The sequence below is a fragment of the Schistocerca americana genome, chromosome 4 (assembly GCF_021461395.2).
Source record: "Schistocerca americana isolate TAMUIC-IGC-003095 chromosome 4, iqSchAmer2.1, whole genome shotgun sequence".
In the NCBI taxonomy this organism is placed as follows: domain Eukaryota; kingdom Metazoa; phylum Arthropoda; class Insecta; order Orthoptera; family Acrididae; genus Schistocerca; species Schistocerca americana.
This window is the reverse complement of record NC_060122.1, coordinates 288,486,612-288,512,126: the sequence shown is the minus strand read 5'-3', so window position 1 is coordinate 288,512,126 and position 25,515 is coordinate 288,486,612. Positions and strand designations below refer to the sequence as shown.

General features: G+C 40.9%; 1 protein-coding gene across 2 annotated transcripts in view; it reads right to left on the bottom strand.

The window, feature by feature from the left end:
- The window catches only part of LOC124612648 (28S ribosomal protein S27, mitochondrial), a 59,649-nt gene extending 52,137 nt beyond the window's left edge, over window positions 1-7,512 (bottom strand). The window contains exon 1 of one of the 2 annotated variants that reach the window (XM_047140955.1): window positions 7,362-7,512. In XM_047140955.1, the coding sequence (XP_046996911.1) occupies window positions 7,362-7,434 (73 nt within the window). In that variant the 5' untranslated portion in view covers window positions 7,435-7,512. The remainder of the gene's footprint in view (window positions 1-7,361) is intronic. The other variant, XM_047140956.1, reaches the window with a different exon arrangement.
- Between the last annotated feature and the right edge of the window lie 18,003 nt (window positions 7,513-25,515).

Below are 25,515 nucleotides of genomic sequence, written 5' to 3'. Positions count from 1 at the left end.
TCTCCCGGGACTGGAATGACTCCTTACCCTTTCCCTTAAAACCCACATCCTTTCGTCTTTCCCTCTCCTTCCCTCTTTCCTGATGAAGCAACCGTTGGTTGCGAAAGCTTGAATTTTGTGTGTATGTTTGTGTTTGTTTGTGTGTCTATCGACCTGCCAGCGCTTTCATTTGGTCACATCATCTTTGTTTTTAGATATATTTTTCCCACGTGAAATGTTTCTCTCTATTATATTCATATCATTAATTTGAACCCAACAATTACGTTTGTTATTGTCACTGTTGCATTTTGAAATCTTTTCTGTCGTCTTATTTTCCCTTTCTGTTTTTGCCAGTAGTTTCACTTTGTATTCACCTTCTCCTTTTTACCGTAATCTACTATACGATTTTATCCCGCCTATATATACTCAATAATGCGTAACCCACTTCCAAACCATAACCAAAAAATTTTTTTTCCGCTTTCAACACTACCGCTGCTATAAAATCCACCGTTTCTAGTTCACAAACAGTTCCTTTCACCTTTTAAACAACCATTTCGGCTAGTTCTAATAACTTTCGCTTTATTTCCATTTCCGTTTTCCCACATCACTTATCATTTTTAGCCGCTTTCCACAGGTTTTAACGTCATTATTTCTTCGTCAGACAATCGTTAGCCTCATTCTCATAATCTGCCCCCACAAAACCACTCCTTTTAATACATTTACACGCAGTTTTTTCGAAATTTTCCCGAATTTCTCCACCCTTTAATGTGTTTTGGCGGCAACACAACCACCTAACCTTTGCGCACATCGTTGTCTACCAACCCAAGTTCACCACAGGATCAACATAGCCCAGCTTTTACCAACACCTTTTCGCCTTTTTTCACACTAGATCTCCAGTTGCTTTCTAGTTCACCTTTACCTCTCCCCATATATTTTTTTTTTTTATTTTCATTTTCATTTCAGCCTCATGTTACACTTTCCACCTTCTAATACCGTGTCACCCTCACAATACCCCCACAAAGACCCCATTAAGTTTTATTTACATTCCCTCCGCAAACATGCCTTCGCCCTAGACAGATTACGCTCCCATATTTTATTTTCTCAGGCTTGTCTGACATTTGGCATTACCCCCAAAGGCCTCACACTTAAAGTTCCCATCTCTGGCTGCAACCCTTCTTTCCATCAGTCCCTATACCAGTTCCAAACTGAACAATCCATTGCCCTCACCCACCTAATCCTTCACCTACACATCAACTCAGCCAATGAACACACCCGTCAACTCCTATCCAATAAAAGTCCTTAATCTTTCCTCTCCCACATCCACACCGGCTGTTCAGAGCATCCTCCTACAGGCCAACCACAAATTAGAACAGCATGCCACCCTCCACCTCAAAAAACTATCCAATCTCCTGGTTTCCCACCTCCGGAAAGGCAACTCACTCACCCTTCACAACCTTTCCAGCAAACCTCAACCTCCTCTCATTGCACACCAACCCAGTCTCTCCCATCTACTCAATCTCCCACTTCCAGCTCCACTCCCTCCAAAACCTCAAAATTCCAATCAACACAACCTGGAACCACAACACCCTAATTCAGTAGTTAACCTTTCCTCCAAACCTCTCACCCAATCCGAAACCTCCGTCCTATCCAAAGGTCTCACCTTCAGCCCCACTCCCAGAATAAACCAAACAGCCCTTGTCAAAGATTTACTATCCTACACTCGTACTCCCTGCTGGAAATATCACTTTGCCATGAAGAAAAATGATCCTAATCCTACTCTTAATGATCCAACTCCCCAAGACGCTATCCAAATTGAACCCTGCCTGGAACAGTTCCGTCCTCCGTCACAGCGGGACCCACCTCCTCTTCCTCAAAATCACCCTCTCCAAACCTTCCAGGAATTTCTGACTTCCAGCCTTGCCTCTCAATCCTTCTTAAAAAACCTTAATCCTACTCACAACATCACCACTGCTGAAGCCCAGGCTATCTGTGATCTTAAGGCTGACCGATCCATCGTCATTCTTTCGGCGGACAAGGGTTCCACGACCGTGGTACTTGATCGTCGGGAGTAATTGGCTGAGGGACTGCGTCAGCTTTCAGACAACACCACATACAAAGTTTACCAAGGTAATCCCATTCCTTATGTCCAGACGGAGCTTCAAGGAATCCTCAGAACCTTAGGCCCCCTACAAAACCTTTCAACTGACTCCATCAACCTCTTGACACCACCGACCCCTACCTTCTACCTTCTTCCTAAAATTCACAAACCCAATCATCCCGGCCGCCCCATTGTAGCTGGTTACCAAGCCCCCACAGAACGTATCTCTGCCTACGTAGATCAACACTTTCAACCCATTACATGCAGTCTCCCATCCTTCATCAAAGACACCAACCACTTTCTCGAACGCCTGGAACCCTTACCCAATCTGTTACCCCCAGAAACCATCCTTGTAACCATTGATGCCACTTCCTTATATACAAATATTCCGCATGTCCAGGGCCTCGCTGCGATGGAGCACTTCCTTTCACGCCGATCACCTGCCACCCTATCTAAAACCTCATTGCTCATTACCTTAGCCAGCTTCATCCTGACCCACAACTTCTTCACTTTTGAAGGCCACACATACCAACAATTAAAGGGAACAGCCATGGGTACCAGGATGGCCCCCTCGTACGTCAACCTATTCATGGGTCGCTTAGAGGAAGCCTTCTTGGTTACCCAGACCTGCCAACCCAAAGTTTGGTACAGTTTTATTGATGACATCTTCATGATCTGGACTCACAGTGAAGAAGAACTTCAAAATTTCCTCTCCAACCTCAACTCCTTTGGTTCCATCAGATTCACCTGGTCCTACTCCAAATCCCATGCCACTTTCCTTGACGTTGACCTCCATCTGTCCAATGGCCAGCTTCACACGTCCGTCCACATCAAACCAAGCAACAGTACCTCCATTATGACAGCTGCCACCCATTCCACATCAAACGGTCCCTTCCCTACAGCCTAGGTCTTCGTGGCAAACGAATCTGCTCCAGTCCGGAATCCCTGAACCATTACACCAACAAACTGAAAGAAGCTTTCGCATCCCGCAACTACCCTCCCGTCCTGGTACAGAAGCAAATAACCAGAGCCACTTCCTCATCCCCTCAAACCCAGAACCTCCCACAGAAGATGCACAAAAGTGCCCCACTTGTGACAGGATACTTTCCGGGACTGGATCAGACTCTGAATGTGGTTCTCCAGCAGGGATACGACTTCCTCAAATCCTGCCCTGAAATGAGATCCATCCTTCATGAAATCCTCCCCACTCCACCAAGAGTGTCTTTCTGCTGTCCACCTAACCTTTGTAACCTCTTAGTTCATCCCTATGAAATCCCCAAACCACCTACCCTACCCTCTGGCTCCTACCCTTGTAACCGCCCCCGGTGTAAAACCTGTCCCATGCACCCTGCCACCACCACCTACTCCAGTCCTGTAACCCGGAAGGTGTACACGATCAAAGGCAGAGCCACATGTGAAAGCACCCACGTGATTTACCAACTGACCTGCCTACACTGTGAAGCTTTCTATGTGGGAATGACCAGCAACAACCTGTCCATTCACACGAATGGACACAGGCAGACGGTGTTTGCTGGTGATGAGGATCACCCTGTGGCTAAACATGCCTTGGTGCACGGCCAGCACATCTTGGCACAGAGTTACACCGTCCGGGTTATCTGGATACTTCCCACTAACACCAACCTGTCAGAACTCCGGAGATGGGAACTTGCCCTTCAGTATATCCTCTCTTCTCGTTATCCGCCAGGCCTCGACCTCTGCTAATTTCAAGTTGCCGCCGCTCATACCTCACCTGTCTTTCAACATCTTTGCCTCTGTACTTCCGCCTCGACTGACATCTCTGTCCAAACTCTTTGCCTTTACAAATGTCTGCTTGTGTGTGTGTGTGTGCGCGCGCGCGCGCCCGCGCACCTGTCTTCTTTCCCCCCTAAGGTAAGTCTTTCCGCTCCCGGGATTGAAATGACTCCTTACCCTCTCCCTTAAAACCCACATCCTTTCGTCTTTCCCTCACCTTCCCTCTTTCCTGATGAGGCAACAGTTTGTTGTGAAAGCTTGAATTTTGTGTGTTTGTTTGTGTGTCTGTCGACCTGCCAGCACTTTCATTTGGTAAGTCACATCATCTTTGTTTTTAGATATATTTTTCCTACGTGGAATGTTTCCCTCTATTAAAGATGATGTGACTTACCATACGAAAGTGCTGGCAGGTCGATAGAAACACAAACAGACTCAAATACACACAAAATTCTAGCTTTCGCAACCAATGGTTGCTTCATCAGGAAAGAGGGAAGGAGAGGGAAAGACGAAAGGATGTGGGTTTGAAGGGAGAGGGTAAGGAGTCATTCCAATCCCGGGAGCGGAAAGACTTACCTTAGGGCGAAAAAAGGACAGGCACACACACACACACACACACACACACACACACACACACACACACACAAGCAGACATTTGTAAAGGCCAAATGTCTGCCTGCGCCCGTGCACGTGAGGGCTGAAATAATTTTCTGATGTGGCTGTAGACTGAGCACAAGATACTCATTGTATAAAAAGCATCAAATTAGTTTAATTATGTATGGCTGGAAATTTTGGTTACAGTGTCATTTTGTTCCTCATTCATTAGCACTATTGTACAAACAATCAAACAAAAAATGCACAACATATAAATAATCATCAGAGTAGACATTCTGTGCATGTATATATGAATTAGTTATCTTTTTTGTATGTTTTCTTTCTATTAGACTGACATGTCAAAATGATCTATGAATGAATAATTAACCAAGTAACAAATAAGTACAGCTTCCTAGCCCTGTCCTGATTATATGCATTTCCAGAGTACACGAGTATATATTTTGAAACACAGAAATAATCTTTGCTATATACAATCTCACGCTGCAGCAGTAATTCCCTCCACCACACAGTCAGGTGGCTTGTGGAGTATGGATGTAGATGTAATTTGTTTATAAATGTAAGTAAAATACACGGTATTGCAAAGAAGCCAGCAGCCTGATTCTCCACAACATTTGCTTTATGTGAATTGTCATATTTTATAAGATACAATTTTTTCTAAGCATCTAATTTCACCGTTGTTGCTTTTAGCTTGTTTTACCTCAGGTAGTACTACCATTCCATAACAATGAGTTTTTATATAAAATCACGAGGGTACCGCTTGATGCACCCATGGCATTGAAAAGCCACACATCAAGCCGCCCTCCCCCCCCCCCCCCTCACACACACACACACACACACACACACACACAAACACACACACACACACACACACACACACACACACACACACACACTGATCATCAAGCATTTAAATTAATTTTTAAAAAATCTGTGTTTTAAGGTGATTTTATTACTTGCTTTATCGTGTCTGCCTGTATAATCATTAATAATTTTCCACATTAATTTCATTTTGTTGTTTCTCTTTCTGATTTAGGGATCACTGCTTCTTTTTTGCCGCAACTACAGCTTCCCTGTACTTTTTCCTATAGTACTTCAAGTGTGGTTTCAAGGTAGTATTTTGCTTTTCACATTTATATAGGATTCAAAGACTTTCTGATGACTATTTGATTTCACTTGTAATCCATATATTTGATTTTTTGTTAATTTTCAGAGGAAATGAAATATTATAGCAGTCTATATAATTAGACAAGAACATACTGCATTTTATATCTACAGAACCATTGGTTTCTGTATCCCAGTTTCCATTTTTAAAACATGATATTAAAGACCCTAATGCTGTCATCATTAATTAATCTTCTCTCAACGTAGTTCTCAGTTATATTTCTTATGAGATTTTTTTTTAAATTAATTTAAATGCTTGATGATCAAAGAAAACTGTATCCAATACCTCAGCTTTACTGGTACATATTGATTTATCAGTGAATATTTGATCAATACTAGTTTCATTTCTGCTGGTGTATCTGGTGGCATCCTCTGCATTTACATTCATAGACTATGTTTTTAGCAGATTAACATGTTTCTGCCCCTTTGTGCAGCTGTTCTCGAAATTAACATTGAAACCTCCAGTATAATTTTGTATTTTGATTGACTATTTAAATAGTTTAGAAGGTTTTCCAAATCATCAGATAACAGTTTCAAATGAAAGTAGTGTCAAGTGTACCTCAAGTAAATATATCTGGTTAGATGCTAAATATAGCTCCAATATCATTTGACTATTAAGGTGTGTGTCCACTAGAACGTAAACTTCCGCACATCACTTTCAGAAGCCACACCTGCAAATTCTTTGGCTTGTCAACATCCTCAGCAAGTTGAGTTCCACAAGTTTTTTCAACTTCCAGAAGTAGCTTGTGTAAATTAGTGGAAACAGTTTCTTGCATCTTGCTGCAAATACTTGCCAATTTTGCCAGTTGCGGGAAGTTGTTCTCAAACTTGCACAAGTTTTGTTTGTCAATACTGGTACAAAAATGTCTGTGTGAAAAAGGAGAATGTACAAAGACAGACGGGCCACAGCTAATATAGCACTGGAACCCATGAACATGTATAATTAGCCACAGTCAACTGAAGAAATGCAAAATGAGTGTATTGATTACTTTGTTTCAACAGAAAGGGAAGTAGAATGGCAATACAGATGTCTTTAAATTTTAGCAGATTTTTAGTGTTAACATAAATGATTTACCATAAATGATTTACATTATAACAAAAGTAAAAATACTGTTCATAGAAATCAAAGAGTAATTAAAAGGGGGCCTCTTGGCAAGGTACTTGCCATATTTTTGTATCCGGTTTTCAAACATTTGATTGTAAAATAGACAAGAGATACTTAACAATTGCATATAACATACTCAGAAATTTTCTTCAGCATGTGATGACAGCAGCCATTTGTGATTTAGTGGCTACTGAGATTGGTGAGGAGTGGGACCAGAGCCCTTCAAAACAAGTAATACATCAGTTCCTTTAATATGGGGACAAAAGTTCAAGCAACTTTCTCTTAACAAGCTTCAGTTCTTCTCACAAGTCTTGAATCCTTCATTATTCATCTGCATTATGTGAACTTTATCTTCATTCTAGTGATGTGACCAAGAAGATGGACATGACGTCTGCCAGGATTTGTTTGCTTCATAGTTCCTATATCCTGGCGATATAAAGTGGGTGAACGAATTTGAATGGCAGTTCTTTTCTGATTCCAGTATCTGAATTTATTTACACTCTTATATTTACCACGACTTGATGAACCGATTGATTTAAAGCTAATAGTCGCCAATAGTTGAACAGTGTAGTACGTCATACCAACACCATGAGGCTGATTATTTCGTTTTACCGCCACGCAACGTTTATGCTACACATTATCAATAAAACTTACCTTCTTTTGTAATATATGATACTGCTTCACATCTCTTACATAATAGTCGTACTTTCCTTACAGCCCTAAACATTGTGAACTACATTACAGAACACAACACAAGACCATAGCAGACGCACAAAGCGTTTGTTTACCGAAATATTATTGAAATATCTTTGACCAGAGTTAATTTTTTCCACCACAGTTCAGTGTATACCACCCCGCTGGAGCGAGGCCGAAAATAATAATAATAATAATACAGGGTCATAGCGGGAATGACTAATAGCATGCTACCCCAAATGAAAAAAAAAAGAAAAACGTAGGACAGAAAACAACAGTTGATACATATGTTCCGCTGAACTGAAGGAATTTCTTGCATCAAGAAAACGAAGTTTTATACTTCCACGTAATAAGTCATTATTGACCGCAGTATTTCGCGTTTCATCTAAGGGCTCAACGACAGCAAGAAGCTCCTGAAACATAAAAAAGTTTCGAAACTCGTACATTACTTTTGTATGTTTCGGATCTCAGTACCAACTTCTCGCAAAAACACTGTGGCTTTTCAAGTGCAGCTCATTTAGTTACCCACCCATCTATAATGAACGTTGATCTCTAATTATTTCTTCAACTTTTGCAAACTTTGTATCAGTAGCTTGACTGCAACAAACACAATGGCACAAATAATGTCTATTTGCCTTGGCAAGTGCCTCCATGAAAAGCGCGTAATGCCTATAGGGTGCTTGTACATACAAGCTACCTGATGCAATAGATAGGGCCAGCATTTGATTGACAAATTTTAAGAGTACCCTGATATTTAGCTTTATGTGGGCATTAAGGGTGCACATCCTGCAAAGTGTGCATTTGGAATGCTTAAATACCGCTGTGTGATCTGTAATTAGTGCAATCTTGTATTCCCAGTCCCTACACGGGAGATCCAAGGGGGAGCAGAGAAGAGTGTATTGTACAGCTAGGTTTGTCAATATTGGTTCTCCAGGTTGTGTATGTAGTCTTTCGTGGGACAGTTGATGTCTGTGCACAAGCACCTGTCAGTTTAGGGTTTTTAATTTCTATGTAAATTCCCTCACAGAGCAAACAAAACTGTTGCCCATTCAAGCTGCCCTTCTTTGTATACCCACACATTTAGTATCTCTTGATTATAGTTGATACCATACTTGGATTTAGTGTTCAGTTCCAGAGAGTTTACAGTTTGTCAATCTCCCTCCCCCCCCCTCCCCCAGATGTAACTTAATGTGATAATTTACACAATATAAATAAAAGTGTGCGTTCATCATTAACAGAATTTCTTGTAGCACTAGGACTGTGAACACAGATCTGCATACTATAACCTCTAGTATATGAGTATGTAAACGTTGTGGAATGTTACAGCTATCAATCATCTCTCCCTGCATTTGGGAAAGTCAGTCTCTCTGACCTTTTTCTTAGTGAAAGATCTTTCACTTACTGTCTAGTTTTATTCAATATCCCGTAATTTCTGATTCTGCTTGTGGACTCGTGAAGCATGTCAGATTTATTGTTGGCAGAAACTATGAATGGGTGCCTTTTCTTAGCTGGAATGTTTTTGTAGCTAGTCAAGCTGCAAGACCATCCACACGGTCTAGCCATTTGACAAGCAATTAGAAAGTATCCTCTGGTAATTATAGCTTGTAATTTTTTAGAATCCTATCCACCTCCGAGATCTTCATTTTCATGCTACTTTAATCTCTGAAAGTTTATTACAGATAATTTCATCAACTGCAAAAAGCTAAGGTCAACATTAACATTGTCCACAGGTCATCATTATACACTATGTGATCAAAAGTATCCAGACACCTCCAAAAAATATGTTTTTCATATTAGGTACATTGTGCCGCCACCTACTGCCAGGTACTCCATATCAGCGACCTCAGTAGTCATTAGACATTGTGAGAGTGCAGAATGGGGTGCTCTGTGGAACTCATAGACTTCAAACGTGGTCAGGTGATAGGGCGTCACTTGTGTCATACGTCTGTATGCAAGATTTCCACATTCCTAAAAATCCCTAGGTCCACTGTTTCCAATGTGATAGTGAAGTAGAAAAGTGAAGGGATACGTACAGCACAAAAGTGTACAGACCGACCTCGTCCGTTGTCTGACAGAGACAGCCAACAATTGAAGAGGGTTGTAATGTGTAATAGGCAGACATCTATCCAGACCATCACACAGGAATTCCAAGTTGCATCAGGATTCACTGCAAGACTTCACGGTCAAGTGGCTGCCCATAAGCCACACATTACACTGGTAAATGCCAAACGACACCTCATTTAGTGTAAGGAGCATAAACACTGGACGATTGAACAGTGGAAAAATGTTGCCTGGAGCGATGAATCATGGTACACTGTGTAGTGATCCAATGGCAGGGTGTGGGTATGATGAATACCTGGTGAACGTCATTTACCAGCATGTGTAGTGCCAACAGTAAAATCCGGAGGCAGTGGGGTTACGGTGTGGTCGTGTCTTTCAGGCAGGGACCTTGCACCCCTTGTTGTTTTGCATGGCACTTTCATAGCACAGGCCTACATTGATATTTCAAGCACCTTCCTGCTTCCCATTGTTGAAGGGCAATTCGGGGAAGGCGATGGAGCACTTGTTCATAATGCTCAGCCTGTGGTGGAGTGGTTACATGACAATAACATCCCTGTAATGGACTGGCCTGCACAGAGTCCTGACCTAAATCCTATAGAACACGTTTGGGATGTTTTTGAATAGCAACTTTGTGCCAGGCCTCACCGACCGAAATTGATACCTCTCCTCAGTGCAGCACTCCGTGATGAATGGGCTTCCATTCCCCAAGAAACCTTCCAGCATCTGACTGAACATATGCCTGTGAGAGTGGAAGCTGTCATCAAGGCTAAGGATGTGCCAACACCATATTGAATTCTGGCATCACCAATGGATGGTGCCACAAACTTGTAAGTAATTTTCAACCAGGTGTCTGGATACTTTTGACTACATAGTGTATAATGTGAACATTAAGGGTCCCACCACACTTATCTGGGCCACTCCTGAAGTTTTTTCTACATCTGTTGAAGCCTCTGCATCCAGCACTAACATATTATGTTGCAACCTCCCTCCCAAGAAATTTTCAGTCCAGTCACCAATCACATTTTCTGTCACATATTAGCATACCTGGCAATCCTTCACAACTGTTAAATATGCATGGGAAATCAATGTATGTCCTAATCTTGTGTATCCCCACAAATTGTGTCAGGACACAAATTTTGGCTTCTCACTGTGACTTCGCTCACTCTGAGGGCGTGGAACTTGAAAATGTAATAGACCATATAGAACAATTACTTCAAATGTTCGCATGTTTACATGGAACTCTAATAAATGTGTATTTTCCTGCTGCTGCTTGGAGAGCAGATTGTATTAGCTATCTGCTGCTGCCACTTTGTGAGTAAATTCTTTTATCTATCCGATTATGTGTGTTCTCCAGATGCTGCTGTTCTCTGGTTGCTGCTTGGTGAATAAATTTTTTTTGTCTGTCCAATTACATTACATAATTTTTAATAAACATTCAGATGGACATAGGCTGTATATTTAGGAAAGTAACAGTTTACAGGTTTTATGTTAGAACAGACTGCAAAAAAATACTGTGCTGTTAAAATGTGTGGTTTCATTTTCTTTCTCACTGTTAGTTTTAACTATAACAGCAACAATTAGATAAATTGTTACTCCAAGTATATAATTTTAAACAAAAATTACACACACAAAAGTGTGCCATGCTGTTTTCTTTCTCACAGTCATTTCTAATGGGAAACTTGCCTATATTAGGGAGATTGTATTTCTGGCTTATCGCTTATGATTAAAATACAACTACACAATATGAATTATTTGAAACTTTGCGATGATACCCCTTGATACCACCACCGTCAACAGAAAATATTACCAAACTAGCCGTTTGTATGCCAACTACAAGCTCAGGCAGCTGAACCTGGGAAAAGGAAACAAAACCAGATGTGCAAGTCAATCTACAGTGGAGTGCAAAATCCGTATACAACACTGTAACTGGATATGACTCTCAGATACATTTGTATCAACTGGAAAGTAAGCAGCAGCCAACTGTATGGATGTTCCAAGAGTAATATACAACAAAAGTCATTTGTTCATGACTTCTTTCTGTTCCCTATATGGAAACAAAAAACATATCGATAATGATTTTTATCTTCTCCAGAATCTGTTGAATTCTTCCAAAACCATATTACTGAAGTACCAACAATAAAGTGGAAAAAAATGCTTCCAGAATATCTTCAAACAGGTGCAGAAGTGTATGAAATACAGAGGCAAATATGTTGAGAAACAATAAAACAATTTGTACAGGGTCTGCCAGATTAAGTAGTAGGGCATAAAAAGGACAGGGCTTCAAAACAAACTGACAAATTTGTGGAAATACACACTGAAAACAAAGAAAAATATGCCATTACATATAACATACACCTTTTATTTGGTTCTGAACATAATACCATACAGGTGGTTGCAATAATGTTTGACACAATCCTCCAGGTGGCAAATGAATGCTTCTGTCACCCCATTCAGCATTTCAAAGGCATGTCCTCCACAGCTGTACACATCCCTTCCTTGAGTCCAGCCACAGTATGAGGATGTGAAGTGTACACTTGATTCTTCAAGTATCCCCACAAGAAGTCAAGAGTAATCAAATTGGGTTACCATGTTGGCCAGTAAATATCTCCCACAACAGAAACCAATTGACTAGGAAAATGACAATACAAGACATTTGCTGATACATGGGCCGTATGAGCTGTTGCCCCACCTATTGGAACCATATGTAACTGTTCAAGCACCCAGATGAGATTTAATCAAGACAGTTATCTTCCTCATTTTTATTGTCTACAGTTCAGAAATCCACACACTTGTCAATTGCAGCAGATCAGATATTGGAGATATTAATCATTTAATCTTCGCTTCTCCCAAGTTCCAGCAATATAGAGAACAATAATTACTCATGGAAATGAGAAATCCAAGAGCATCATTCACTTGAGCATTACTAGTCTTTTAATACAGAATGATAAGGTAGTTCTTAGATATCTGATTAAGATTTGTTTTTGTTAGTAACTTTAACATCTGACCATGGACCAATAGAGAAAGTACGACTTCCATTTTAGTGATTAATTAATAAAATTTTCTTGCATGACATCAATTTTCAACAAAACATTGGAATTAATATAACTGTATCTCAAAAAGTTATGACTGTGCAAAGAAGACACATCAAGTTGCAACCAGGCACAATTAAAAGACACTTACATAAAGCTTTCAGCCACAACCTTCATCAGTAAAAGAGAAAAAAAACACACACACACACACACACACACACACACACACAAAAACCGCCAATTCAAGCATCTTGGGTTGAAATGCAACCATTGCATAGGATGCAGGCAGCAGTCTGGAAGGGGTGGGGAAAGAGATGAACTCTGTCTGGTGAAGTGTGCAGGGACTAGACTGCCAACAGGCATAGTGTTAGGAGGTTGTGGGGCAGGGAGCTGGGGAAAAAAGGAGCAGAAAAGGAGAGAAGTGGGGAAAGATGGGCAGATGCATTGGCAGAGGGCTGCTAATAAACAGGGTGGGTAATGAGAATGGGAAGGAGGTGACAGGACACAGGGGTGGAAACTGTTCGGTGGAGGCTGTGGGCAGTATGTTATGTAGGTTGAGGCTGGGATCATTATGAAAGTGGAAACTGTGTTGTCAGAGTAACTCCTATCTATGCAGTTCATAAAAGTTGGTGGTGGTGGAGGGAAAGATCCAGGTGGCTCAGTTAGTGAAGCCGTCATTGAAATTAAGTGAGTTATGTTCAGCTGCATGTTGTACCACAGGGTTGTCTACTTTGCTCTTGGCCGCAGTTTTGCGGTGGCCACCCATCCTGATGGACAGCTGGTTGGTAGTCATACCAATATAAAAATATATAAACAGCTATGCAATGATTGCAGATCTGGTAAATGGCATGGATGCTTTCACAGGTGGCCCAGTCTCTGATGGGATATGATAAACCTGTGACAGGACTAGAATAGGAAGTGCTGGGTTGGTGGATTGGGCAGGTTTTGCACCTGAGTCTTCCGCAGGGATATGATCTTTGTGGCAAGGGGTTGGGATTAGGAGTGGCATAGGGATGGACTAGGTTGTTGTGAAGGTTGGGTGGGTGATGGAACACCAGTTTAGGAGGGGTGGGAAGTATCTCGGGTAGGATGACCCTCATTTCAGGGCATGACGATAGGTAATCAAAGCCCTGGCACAGGATGTGGTTCAGTTGTTCCAGTCTGGGGTGGTACTGGGTGATAAACAGAACACTTCTTTGTGGCTGGTTCTTGGGGGGGGGGGGGGGGGGGGAGGGTTGGGTTGTGAGGGGAAATGGCATGGGAGATCTGTTTGCGGACGAGGTTGGGGTAGTGCCCATCTGTGAAGGCCTTGGTGAAAGCCTCAACATAATGAGCAAGGGGGATTTTGTCACTGCAGATACACAATTCCCGAGTGGCTAGGCTGTATGTTAGGGATTGTTTGGTGTGAAAGGGATGACAGATGTCAAAATGGACTCAGGGCAAGAAACCTCGCCTTCATTCCTTTACAGCCTCAACACTTCCTCTCCCATTCACTTCATGTGGTGCTCCTCAACTCGGAATGCCACCTTCCTAGATGCTGACCTCTTCCTATCTAATGGTTCCCTCTGCACCTCCATCCACATTAAACCCACCAACCACCAATAGTACCTGCATTTTCATTTTGATAGCCGTCATCCCTTTCACACCAAAAAAAACCCTCCCATTCAGCCTAGCCACCCAAGGACAGCATATCTGCAGTGACAAAAACTCCTTTTTTCAGTCTGCTGGGGGTCTCAGCAAGATCTTCACAGATGGACAGTATCCCCCAGACCTAGTCTACAAACAGATCTCTCTCACCATTTCTCCTCACTCTCCAAATCCTCCCACCACCCTCAAGAACCAGCCACAAAGGAGTGTTCCCTTCATCACTCAGTACCACCCTGGACAGGGACAACTGAACCACATCCTTTGCCAGGACATTGATTACCTATCATCATGCCTTGAAATGAGGGACATCCTACCAGAAATACTTCCCACCCCTCCTAAACTGGTGTTCCGTCACCCACCCAACTTTCACAACATCCTAATCCATCCCTACACAAGGATCATATCCCTGTGCAAGATCCAGGTGCAAAACCTGCCCAGTCCTCCCACCCAGCACTTCCTATTCTCGTTCTGTCACAGATTTATCCTACCACATCAGGGGCCGGGTCACCTGTGAAAGCAGCCATGTCATTTACCAGCTCTGTAATCATTGCATAGCTATTTACGTATTTTTTTTAAATTGGTATGACTACCAGCCTCCCCCCATGAACCATGGACCTTGCCATTGGTGGGGCGGCTTGCGTGCCTCAGCCATACAGATAGCCGTACCGTAGGTGCAACCACGACAGAGGGGTATCTGTTGAGCGGCCAGACAAATGTGTGGTTCCTGAAGAGGGGCAGCAGCCTTTTCAGTAGTTGCAAGGGCAACAGTCTGGATGATTGACTGATCTGGCCTTGTAACAATAACCAAAACGGCCTTGCTGTGCTGGTACTGCGAACGGCTGAAAGCAAGGGGAAATTATGGCCGTAATTTTTCCCGAGGGCATGCACCTTTACTGTATGATTAAATGATGATGGCGTCCTCTTGGGTAAAATATTCCGGAGGTAAAATAGTCCCCCATTCGGATCTCCGAGCGGGGACTACTCAAGAGGATGTCGTTATCAGGAGAAAGAAAACTGGCGTTCTACGGATCGGAGTGTGGAATGTCAGATCACTTAATCGGGCAGGTAGGTTAGAAAATGTAAAAAGGGAAATGGATAGGTTAAAGTTAGATATAGTGGGAATTTGTGAAGTTCGGTGGCAACAGGAAGAAGACTTCTGGTCAGTGACTACAGGGTTATAAACACAAAATCAAATAGGGGTAATGCAGGAGTAGGTTTAATAATGAATAGGAAAATAGGAGTGCGGGTAAGCTACTACAAACAGCATAGTGAACGCATTATTGTGGCCAAGATAGACATGAAGCCCATGCCCACTACAGTAGTACAAGTTTATATGCCAACTAGCTCTGCAGATGACGAAGAAACTGAAGAAATGTATGATGAGATAAAAGAAATTATTCAGATAGTGAAGCATGACGAAAATTTAATAGTCATGGGTGACTGGAATTCGAGAGTAGGAAAAGGGAGAGAAGGAAACGTAGTGGGTGACTATGGATTGGGGGAGAGAAATGAAAGAGGAAGCTGTCTGGTAGAATTTTGCACAGAGCATAACTTAATCATAGCTAACACTTGGTTTAAGAATCATGAAAGAAGGTTGTATACATGGAAGAACCCTGGAGATACTAAAAGGTTTCAGATAGATTATATAATGGTAAGACAGAGATTTAGGAACCAGGTTTTAAATTGTAAGACATTTCCAGGGGCAGATGTGGACTCTGACCACAATCTATTGGTTATGAACTGTAGATTAAAACTGAAGAAATTGCAAAAACGTGGGAACTTAAGGAGATGGGACCTGGATAAACTGAAAGAACCAGAGGTTGTACAGAGTTTCAGGGAGAGCATAAGGGAACAATTGACAGGAATGGGGGAAAGAAATACAGTAGAAGAAGAATGGGTAGCTTTGAGGGATGAAATAGTGAAGGCAGCAGAGGATCAAGTAGGTAAAAAGATGAGAGCTAGTAGAAATCCTTGGGTAACAGAAGAAATATTGAATTTTATTCATGAAAGGAGAAAATATAAAAATGCAGTAAATAGAGCAGGCAAAAAGGAATACAAACGTCTCAAAAATGAGATCGACAGGAAGTGCAAAATGTCTAAGCAGGGATGGCTAGAGGACAAATGTAAGGATGTAGAGGCTTATCTCACTAGGGGTAAGATAGATACTGCCTACAGGAAAATTAAAGAGACCTTTGGAGATAAGAGAACCACTTGTATGAACATCAAGAGCTCAGATGGAAACCCAGTTCTAAGCAAAGAACGGAAACCAGAAAGGTGGAAGGAGTATATAGAGGGTCTATACAAGGGCGATGTACTTGAGGACAATATTACGGAAATGGAAGAGGATGTAGATGAAATGGGAGATACGATACTGCGTGAAGAGTTTGACAGAGCACTGAAAGACCTGAGTCGAAACAAGGCCCCCGGAGTAGACAACATTCCATTGGAACTACTGATGGCCTTGGGAGAGCCAGTCCTGACAAAACTCTACCATCTGGTGAGCAAGATGTATGAAACAGGCTAAATACCCTCAGACTTCAAGAAGAATATAATAATTCCAATCCCAAAGAAAGCACGTGTTGACAGATGTGAAATTTCCAAACTATCAGTTTAATAAGTCACAGCTGCAACATACTAACGTGAATTCATTACAGACGAATGGAAAAACTGGTAGAAGCTGACCTCGGGGAAGATCAGTTTGGATTCCATAGAAATGTTGGAACACGTGAGGCAATACTGACCTTATGACTTATCTTAGAAGAAAGATTAAGGTAAGGCAAACCTACGTTTCTAGCATTTGTAGACTTAGAGAAAGCTTTTGACAATGTAGACTGGAATACTCTCTTTCAAATTCTGAAGGTGGTAGGGGTAAAATAAAGGGAGCGAAAGGCTATTTACAATTTGCACAGAAACCAGATGGCAGATATAAGAGTTGAGGGGCACGAAAGGGAAGCAGTGGTTGGGAAGGGAGTAAGACAGGGTTGTAGCCTCTCCCCGATGTTATTCAATCTGTATATTGAGCAAGCAGTAAAGGAAACAAAAGAAAAATTCGGAAATGGTATTAAAATCCACGGAGAAGAAATAATAACTTTGAGGTTCGCCAATGACATTGTAATTCTGTCAGAGACAGCAAAGGACTTGGAAGAGCAGTTGAATGGAACGGATAACATCTTGAAAGGAGGATATAAGATGAACATCAACAAAAGCAAAACGAGGATAATGGAATGTAATCAAATTAAGTCAGGTGATGCTGAGGGAATTAGATTAGGAAATGAGACACTTTAAGTAGTAAAGGAGTTTTGCTATTTGGGGAGCAAAAGAACTGATGATGGTCGAAGTAGAGAGGATATAAAATGTAGACTGGCAATGGCAAGGAAAGCGTTTCTGAAGAAGAGAAATTTGTTAACATCGAGTATAGATTTAAGTGTCAGGAAGTCATTTCTGAAAGTATCTGTATGGAGTGTAGCCATGTATGGAAGTGAAACATGGACGATAAATAGTTTGGACAAGAAGAGAATAGAAGCTTTCAAAATGTGGTGCTACAGAAGAATGCTGAAGATTAGATGGGTAGATCACATAACTAATGAGGAAGTATTGAATAGGATTGGGGAGAAGAGAAGTTTGTGGCACAACTTGACCGGAAGAAGGGATCGGTTTGTAGGACATGTTCTGAGGCATCAAAGGATCACCAATTTGGTATTGGAGGGCAGCGTGGAGGGTAAAAATCGTAGAGGGAGACCAAGAGATGAATACACTAAGCAGATTCAGAAGGATGTAGGCTGCAGTAGGTACTGGAAGATGAAGAAGCTTGCACAGGATAGAGTAGCATGGAGAGCTGCATCAAACCAGTCTCAGGACTGAAGACCACAACAACAATAACATGACTACCAGCCAACTATCCACCAGGATGAACAGCCACTGCCAAACTGTGGTCATGAGCAAAGTAGACAACCCTGTGGCACAACATGCAGCTGAAGATAAGAGAACGCACTTGGTTTCAATGGCTGCTTCACTACCTGAGTCATCTGGATCTTTCCCTCCACCAACAGCTTTTTTGAACCGTGAAGATGGGAGTTACCCTTACAACACAGTCTCCGCTCCTGTAGTAATTCAGCCTCAACCTTCAGTAACATATTGCCCCACACCCTTTACTCAACAGTTTCCACCCCTTTTTCTTTTCTTTTTTTTTTAAAATCTCATTTTTTTTGTTCGCTTCTGTTCGTTGTATCTGCTCGGGGCGGACGTCGTAAGACATCCTTTTATGTTCGTTATTGGTCGATTGACTCAGTTTTTTTATTACAGAGGGCAGCTAACCCCCTGACCGAACACGCTGAGCTACCATGCCGGCTGTCCTCTGTCCAATCATCTCCTCCCCATTCACATCTCCCACCCTGTTCATTTGCAGCCCTCTGCCAATGCATCTGCTCGTCTTTACCTGCTCCTCTCCTTTTTCCCCCACCTCCCTGCCCACAACCTCCTGATGTTGCACCTGTTGGCAGTCTACTTTTTGCACACTCCACCAGACAGCATTCGTCTCTCTCCCCATCTATACACTACAATCCCTTCCCCTTCCATGGTCCCTCCAGATTGCTGGTCGCATCCCACATAATAGGTTGCATCCCGGCGTGTGTGTGTGTGTGTGTGTGTGTGTGTGTGTGTGTGTGTGTGTGTGTGCAGGGGGAGGGGTCGCTTGTGTGTGAATGGTGCGTTTCTCTCTCTTACTGATGAAGGCTGTGGCTGAAAGCTTTATGCGCGTCTTAATTGTTACTGTCTGCAATCTGACCTGTCTTCTTTAAGGTAAGTAGCAATCTGGCTTTCCTACATTGAAGGTATTCCAACCTGGAGTTTCCATTGTTTGATCCGAGATATGACTGTGCAATTTTTTCCTTATTACGCCTTCATTCGGAAATTAAGAAGCTTTTTCCATTCTTGATAATACTTAAGAAATATTCTTTTTCCATTTTTCAGTAATTTGTACATTTATTTGTTTAAAAAAATAAGTTTGTCATCTTAATTGATGACTAAATGATGTATTCACCCTGAAGGCCAAATAGGTAAAATAATAATAATAACCCAGAACCTGTAATTCTGCTTATGTACACCACTGTCTAGATGGAAATGTGCCTCATCTGACACCAGTACGTTGTTTTGCACTGGTGGGTTGTTTGCTAAAAGTCCCAGGAAGTGCAAGGGTTCATCAGGCAACTTTATCTTGTTCAGCTAGTTTCTTTATGATCTGCAATTTGTATTGGTTATCATGGATAATGTGCCACAGAGAACAATCTCATGTTATTAGAGTCAAGACATGTATGGCAGCAGGATGGTGAGAACTTCGGATGAGTGAGAGACTTACTCATCCACTCACTCTGCAGCCCGCTACACCCTTCATCGCCCTGGACTTTTCTATTTTTCACAAGATGCAGTAGTCCTGAATTGTTGCACCAACTGTACAATCGTCCAATGATTTCATTTCAACTCAAAATGGTGACAAAAGAGATGCAGAACAGTGACAAGGGACTCGTAATTTTTAAATACAACTCAACAGCAAATATTCAATGCTTTGATCTCCACAAAGGCATAGCCTTCTTTCCTCAATGCAATGCATGCATACTTATTTCATGCAGGCACAACAGTGACACCATACAATGTGACTCAAATCATGCTGTTCATTCTGCTGGACCGTAAAAATGTTTTTCTTTCATTGTTTAGCAGAAACTTAAAAAGGTAGCACTCGTAAATAAAGCTCTCTCTTCCTGGCACAAGGTACTATTGATGCAGATGTCAACTATTCCTCTTTTCTACTGGAATTTGTCCCAAAATTCTTGTAAAGTAAAATTGGATTTCAGGTGCTGCAAGAATAGTTTTATGAAAGAAATTTCTGATCTTTGTGCCCATGGTAAACTTTTTCCCATCGTTCAACCACTAAATTTCACTGAATAGTGTGACCAAGTCTACATTTTATCATTCTGTGACACTAATTTTCCTTTCTTTGCTAAATCTGGTTGTTGCTATGCAACCACCTATGTGTTCATATATAGTTGGATTTGAAAATAAACTATCAGTAGTTGTTGTGCTCTGTCCTGCTGACTGGAATTATTACTGTGTGCAACAAATCAAACTTGTACATCAGTAACTCTACTGGCTCTCAGTCCACACTAATATGAGAACAATACTGAAATTTACTCATACAATGTGTTCCTAGGTAATTGTACTATGTGTACATTCTCTGAATGCTTAATGAAGTTTAAAACTTTTCTGTTGGGGTTTTTACAGTGTCAAACACTATAATCCAAGTTTTCGCATATAACATTGAATAACAGTAATCAACAAAGAGCAGCTCAGTGCAGTACTCATTCAGATCTAGGGATGTTTATGTCCCTGCAGCTTATATACCGTGTCCAATCTTTCTTAATATTTGACTTGTTATGTCACATAATGGGACTATCTTAATATAGGTACTTTGCTTAGTAGTTGTTGATGATGATGATGATGATCTTTAAGTCCGCAGAACATTAAGCTAAACACAGATGTTGAAATATGAAGTAGACTGAACCACGGATAAAGTATGGTACACTGCAAGTTACCTCTGCATCAGTCATCATAAACAAGATGTACATAATATTACATTATGCTAATGGAACCAGATTTAAGTGCTGTTAATTTCCCTTGGATAACTATTGATACCATACTGACTTGGGGTAACTGAATAAAGGAAATGGCATGTAAAACTCAAGTCAAATATATGCTCTAAGAAAACTACCCTTTGAAACAGAGGAAGCTGGAATCTCCTCTCGGCTCTTATCGCATCTCTGCTAGTAATTAATTTTTTCCTATATTCCTTTAACTAGGATGAGTTTCACTTGGATTTATTGTACAGCCTTATTTTTAAAGTGTTGATTCTGGCAATACAGGTAATTTTTATGAAAACTTTATCAATTAAAAAATATTGATAATTGAGCTACTTAATGTAAATCAAGTTTAAATTTCTAGTCAGTTAATTGGCAGCTCTGGTAATAATGGTGCCACCCATTAGAAAGACTGACATCCCAACTTTGCTGGAATGTATTTTGATTTATCTACATACAATCAACTTATGAGATAATTAACATTAAATCTTATGACCAGTTACATTTTCCATTGTAGATTTTACTTTGTATTTATTAGATTTTGCTTTCTGCCATTATACCTTCATTGAACTGATTTGTTTATGAGCATGATGATACACCTCAATAACTGATTAAACCATTACTTAAAATTTTTGCGTAATTTACCATAATTTTCAATACAATGCTTGAACTCATGAATTAGGTACAATGGTTTCATTAACTTTTCCAACCTGTTAACTCACAACCTATTTCATACAGTTACTGTTAATACTTATAGTACATCGTAAGTAGCAAAATATAGCTTAAGAATGTTAAGGTTATAATACCAACAATACTACGAAAAGGATAGACTGCTACCCACAGTAACGACGACTCAATGAGTTACAGGCAGGCACAATGAAAGGCTGTTAAACTCTGAGCTTCGGTCCAAAGCATTCTTCAGAAAGGAAATGCACACAGTCACACAAGGGAATAAAACTCATGCACACGACTGCTATCTCTGGCTGCTTTTCAATTGATGGAAGTTGTTTAAAGTGGACGGTAATTGAGTCTTTTGCATCACTTTATGTTTCATCATGTTGATGACTATGTAAAAACTCAAGTGTGTGCACTTTTTATGTAATCTATAGCCAGTGTTCGGCTAATATTGTGTCTAAAACTGACTCTGTCTTCATGAAGTGATTTTGTTATTGATACTGAAGTGGAGAGATGGAGGTACATACTTCCATAAAAACATGTGGTGTGAAACTTGATCTTGTAATCATAATGTTTGTGGTGGTAATAAATGTAGGGAAAACCCACATTACTTGGAAGTCTGCGTAGTGTATATCATTTGCATAATTCGGCCTTAATGGACAATGCAGGTAAGCACTGTCGTGTGTTAATATTCCAGTGCTAAAATGTTTATTATGCACAATCATACAGCATAAGGCACCATACTGTGTGGTCATCAAATGAGAACCAATGCTTTTTTTTATACATTGCAAAAGAGGCCAGTGAAGATAATGTGCAACATGACACACAGAGGTCATTGTATATTCAGCTTTACAAAACTTCACAGTATGGCTGCCACAGCATAGCCACACATTCAGTACCAAGAACAAACATGATCTAATACAGTTCCATTATAGCTGGACAAATAATGCATAAGTCTTTTCATACAAGTTGAAATCTTCACTGCCTTACCTAAGGCTAACATGCCACAATGCTAAAAAAATAAAAAAAATGCTATTACAGCTGAGTGCATTAAACCAGATAAAACTGTGTGTGTGTTTTCTCTCTTATGCTGAAGAAACGAGGCATTCAAGACCAGATAATGTTAAGGCACTCACTAAGCAATATTGAGATTTTTACACTTTTTGTATCTGCTAGAAGATGTCAAAGCCACTAGCAGAGTAATATTTGAAGAAACCATACATCAATACAAAACACACAATTTTTTGTGCTTTAATATGATAAGCCACAAAACAATAATATGACACAGAGGAAACAACACGAGGTGTATGGAAGAAAAAATGAATTATGGAACTGATAAGGAAGCCGATTGTTATGAGAGTGAATCCTCACGTGATGATGCTCAGGCAAATCCATATGATGCCACATCATTATCAGCGGTAAGCATAAAAAAAAGGCAATTATAAGGCTTGCCATATTATTGCATGTGATGTGGCTTATCATGACATGCAGTACTATATGTAACATTGACTGTCATGAGGCTGGTGGTGGTCAAAGCAGAGTCTTACACCTGACACTGCATGCTCACCGGTGGCCACAGCAGGACATTATGCCGAACGCCATATGCCTAGCCCGGTGGGGAAACATCCATCACTATGCATGTGGCAGTCAATGTGTTAAATAATACCAATATTTAATGGAACCATTTACTATGGAGCTATTTCCTAGATATTTATATGGAGCCCTTAACCATGAACAATTGTTATACTTGTAATAGGGAACACTGAAGTTGAGTTGAGCTATGGTGATCCCCGACAGATGCAGTAGGCTGAGCAAAGCAGCTTCATGCTCCTACTTCAACCAATCATGTAACACGCATCTGTAGATGTATCTATGACAAAGGCACAGTGTTGTCAAAGGTACACACTCCACTATTGCTTTTGCAAGCAGCGATTAGCACTATGCATCTGAAAGCTGGAACAGTCCTGTTGGCTGTCAGGGATCATCTTATACAGACTCAACTGAACTACATATGCCCACTATAGGGGTTATTGTGGCTTGTCATTATATAGCTGTTGAATTGCTGTATTGTCCAGTGTAGATTCATGGGTTCATGCTGTTGTTGTGGTCTTCAGTCCTGAGACTGGTTTGATGCAGCTCTCCATGCTACTCTATCCTGTGCAAGCTTCTTCATCTCCCAGTACCTACTGCAGCCTAAATCCTTCTGAATCTGCTTAGTGTATTCATCTCTTAGTCTCCCTCTACGATTTTTACCCTCCACGCTGCCCTCCAATACCAAATTGATGATCCCTTGATGCCTCAGAACATGTCCTACCAACCGATCCCTTCTTCTAGTCAAGTTAAGCCACAAACTCCTCTTCTCCCCAATTCTATTCAATACCTCCTCATTAGTTATGTGATCTACCCATCTAATCTTCAGCATTCTTCTGTAGCACCACATTTTGAAAGCTTCTATTCTCTTCTTGTCCAAACTATTTATCGTCCATGTTTCACTTCCATATATGGCTACACTCCATACAAATACTTTCAGAAACGACTTCCTGACACTTAAATCTATACCCGATGTTAACAAATTTCTCTTCTTCAGAAACGCTTTCCTTGCCATTGCCAGTCTACATTTTATATCCTCTCTACTTCGACCATCATCAGTTATTTTGCTCCCCAAGTAGCAAAACTGTTTTACTACTTTAAGTGTCTCATTTCCTAATCTAATTCCCTCAGCATCACCCAACTTAATTCGACTACATTCCATTTTGCTTTTGTTGATGTTCATCTTATATCCTCTTTTCAAGACACTGTCCATTCCGTTCAACTGCTCTTCCAAGTCCTTCGCTCTCTCTCACAGAATTACAATGTCATTGGCGAACCTCAAAGTTATTATTTCTTCTCCGTGGATTTTAATACCATTTATGAATTTTTCTTTTGTTTCCTTTACTGCTTGCTCAGTATACAGATTGAATAGCAACTGGGAGAGGCTACAACCCTGTTTCACTCCCTTCCCAACCACTGTTTCCCTTTCGTGTCCCTCGCCTCTTATAACTGCCATCTGGTTTCTGTACAAATTGTAAATAGCCTTTTGCTCCCTGCATTTTACCCCTGCCACCTTTAGAATTTGAAAGAGAGTATTCCAGTCAACATTTTCAAAAACTTTCTCTAAGTCTACAAATGCTAGAAACGTAGCTTTGCCTTTCCTTAATCTTTCTTCTAAGATAAGCCGTAGGGTCAGTATTGCTTCATGTGTTCCAATATTTCTATGGAATCCAAACTGATCTTCCCCGAGGTCAGCTTCTACTAGTTTTTCCATTCGTGTGTAAAGAATTCACGTTAGTATTTTGCAGCCGTGACTTATTAAACTGATAGTTCGGTAATTTTCACACCTGTCAACACCTGCTTTCTTTGGGATTGGAATTACTATACTCTTCTAGAAGTCTGATGGAATTTCGCCTGTCTCATACATCTTGCTCACCAGATGGTAGAGTTTTGTCAGGACTGGCTCTCCCAAGGCTATCAGTACTTCTAATGGAATGTTGTCTACTCCCTGGGCCTTGTTTCGACTCAGGTCTTTCAATGCTCTGTCAAACTCTTCATGCAGTATCATATCTCCCATTTCATCTTCATCTACATCCTCTTCCATTTCCATAATATTGTCCTCAAGTACATCGCCCTTGTATAGACCCTCTATATACTCCTTCCACCTTTCTGCTTTCCCTTCTTTGCTTAGAACTGGGTTTCCATCTGAGCTCTTGATATTCATACAAGTGGTTCTCTTTTCTCCAAAGGTCTCTTTAATTTTCCTGTAGGCAGTATCTATCTTACCACTAGTGAGATAAGCTTCTACATCCTTACATTTGTCCTCTAGCCATCCCTGCTTAGCCATTTTGCACTTCCTGTTGACCTCATTTTTGAGACGTTTGTAATCCTTTTTGCCTGCTTCACAAACTGCATTTTTGTATTTTCTCCTTTCATCAATAAAATTCAGTATCTCTTCTGTTACCCACAGGATTTCTACTAGCCCTCGTCTTTTTACCTACTTGATCCTCTGCTGCCTTTACTATCTCATCTCTCAAAGCTAGGCAT